Raw genomic sequence first — 2,993 nt, 5'->3', positions numbered from 1 at the left:
TGTCCAATGGTTTTCAAACCTAAGTATGCCTCGGAATCACCAGAAGGACTGGCTAAGATGCAAATAGCTGGCTTATAGTCCTAGAGTTTCTGGTTCTGTCGGTCTGGGGTGGGGGTTTCTGTAATTGGCACCTTCTAAAAAGTGCTAGGTGAAGCTGATGCTGCTCGCCTTGTAATGATGCTTTTGAACCACTGGTCTCAGGAAACAGTTCTCAAAGTGCAACCTGCACACCAACCTCTTCTGAAATAAAGGGGAAGCTTGTTAAGAATGTAGGCAGACTTTCCTATCCAGACTCTCTTATATGAGCTTTATTAGAACACAGGTAAGGAATAGGGATGGGTATATTTTCACCCTCTGAACTCTGTTTTTCTCTCTGAAATTCAGGAACTAAATAGATTAAACTCACATAGTATCCCTCATTATCTATACTCACCACTGGCATTTGTGCTAAGTTCAGGATCCAGGTATATGTGGATAATGGTGGATAATTACACAGATTTCTGGGCTCTACCAGAAATATACTAAATTAGATTATCTGGAATTAACTCCTGGAATTCTGCATTTCAACATCTCTCAAGGTAACTCTTTTTTTTTTTAATGTTTTATTTATTTATTTTTGAGAGAGAAAGAGTGTGTGAGAGTGAGAGGGAGGGAGAACTCACAAGCAGGTGAGGGGCAGAGAGAGAGAGAGAGAGGGAGAGAGAGAGACAGAATCCAAAACAGGTTACAGGCTCTTAGCTGTCAGCACAGAGCCTGATGTGGGGCTTGAACCCACAAACCATGAGATTGTGACCTGAGCTGAGGTGGGATGCTCAACCAACTGAGCCACCCAGGAGCCCCTCTCAAGATAATTTTTTTTTAATGTTTATTTATTTTTGAGAGAGACAGAGACAGAGGGTGAGTGAGGGAGTGGCAGAGAGAGAGGGAGACACAGAATCAGAAGCAGGCTCCAGGCTCTGAACTGTCAGCACAGAACCTGATGTGGGGTTTGAACTCACAGACCTCACGGATCTCACAGACTGTGAGACCATGACCTAAGCTGAAATCATACGCTTAAGTGACTGAGCCACCCAGGCAACCCTCAAGGTAATTCTTAAGAGAATGAATGTCCAAGAACCATATCTCTATACTATGTACAAAAATCAGAGTTATTTTGAGTTTTAGTAATTACAAATGTAATTCTGGTATCACACACTTAGGAGATTCACCTGCAAATCACTTTAGACCAATGTAGTGTGGGATCTCAAAGTATCTAGGCTTGTAATCTTCATTTTAAGATAGAAGCACCATCCTCTTTCTGGTAAAAGATATCCAATTTTTGTCCTATGCAATCACAATCCCAAAGCATGAACAAAACCAGTCTCATTTGGGAGGGAACTACTCAGAGAAATGAAAGACAAGAAAGAATTAAAATAAAAAATATATTCTTAGATACTAGAAGTCCAAGAGAAATGTCATATGGTTTGCATGCTATTTCTAATTAGTAGGCTAAACCCAATGAAGACTTTGCTTTTCCAACCACTTTCTGAAATGCACCCTTGACCTCTTTGTTCCTTAGGCTGTAGACCAAAGGGTTCAGCATGGGGATGACCATGGTGTAGAACACGGATGCCATTTTGTCTGTGTCCATGGAATGACTAGAACTTGGCTGTAAGTACGTGAAGATGATTGTCCCGTAGAAGATGGAAACAGTGGTAAGGTGGGATGCACAGGTGGAGAAAGCCTTCTTCTGCACCTGAACTGAGCGCATCCTCAGGATAGCAATAAAAATGAACAGATAAGAGTTCAAGATAACCAAGAGGGTGAAAAAGACATTGAACGCTGCCAATGTGAAGAGCACAATCTCATTCATGTAGATATCAGAGCAAGAGAGAGACAGCATTGGGGGAATGTCACAGAAAAAGTGATTAATTACATTGGAATGACAGAAAGAGAGGTGGAAAGTGAAGGCAACATGGATGGAAGACTGCAAGAGTCCACAGATGTAGGATCCAGTGGCCAGTAAGGTACACATAGCACTTGTCATGGTGGTGGTGTAACGCAAGGGTTTGCACACGGCTGCATGGCGGTCAAAGGCCATTGAGGCCAGAAGGAAACTTTCAATAGTGGCAAAGGCTGAGAAGAAGAACATCTGCGCAGCACATGCATTGTAGGATATGATCTTATCTCCTGTGAGAAACCCCACCATTACCTTGGGAGTGACAGCCGAGGCATAAACGCAGTCCACGAGGGAGAGGTTGCTGAGGAAGAAGTACATGGGAGTGTGGAGATGAGAGTCCAACAGAATCAACACGATCATTCCAATGTTCCCAACCAGAATGAGGAGGTAAATGATAGTGAAGATGGTAAACAAAGGGACCTGCATCTCCAGGGCATCTGTGAGCCCCACAAGAATGAATTCCACCACCTCTGAAATGTTCTCCATGAAAGTCCTTTGGGAATCACGAGAGGCGTCTATGACAAGATGAGCAAACACAAGGTAATGCTAATGAGCAAACACAAGATAATGGCTGTCGGTCATTCACTGACTGTGAATGGTGTCTCTGGCCCATGTGTGTCAGCTTTCTGTCAAAGGCAGGAACCCACAGGCAGCAAGCTGGACTGAACACTGGGTGGGGGTGAGTTGGGCGAAGCCGTTCATCTAGAAGTTATGTGGAAGGACACTGACATGTCCTTGCTGATGGCCACCACAGGGGACGGTGTTATGACTCTGGAGGCACATTTCAGCTCGTCTGTTGTACGGCATCCTCTATTACACTAAACCAACAAGACTCTCACTACTTGCCGTATCTTGCAAGCACTCTTATTCCAAGTTCATGAAAGCTTAATCAACAAAAAGGAAGAGAAAAGAAACATTTTGTCAGTCACTGGTATATGCAATGGCAAGCCTCATCAAACACACTTCTTCTGTCTGCGGGATCCTTCACTGACTTGTTCATAATAGCTGAAGATGTACAGTGATTTGGGATCCTGCTTTAGGGACACCCACTCTT

General features: G+C 43.6%; 1 protein-coding gene across 1 annotated transcript; it reads right to left on the bottom strand.

Annotated features, from left to right (window-relative positions):
• Nucleotides 1-1,480: 1,480 nt before the first annotated feature.
• Nucleotides 1,481-2,440, bottom strand: LOC106979527 (olfactory receptor 5B12-like). The gene has a single exon (XM_015077412.2). The coding sequence runs from the start codon at nucleotides 2,423-2,425 to the stop codon at nucleotides 1,481-1,483; it is 945 nt and encodes a 314-aa protein (XP_014932898.1). The 5' UTR covers nucleotides 2,426-2,440.
• Between the last annotated feature and the right edge of the window lie 553 nt (nucleotides 2,441-2,993).

Source organism: Acinonyx jubatus, chromosome D1, assembly GCF_027475565.1.
Source record: "Acinonyx jubatus isolate Ajub_Pintada_27869175 chromosome D1, VMU_Ajub_asm_v1.0, whole genome shotgun sequence".
NCBI lineage: Eukaryota > Metazoa > Chordata > Mammalia > Carnivora > Felidae > Acinonyx > Acinonyx jubatus.
This window is presented reverse-complemented; position numbering and strand designations above follow the sequence as displayed.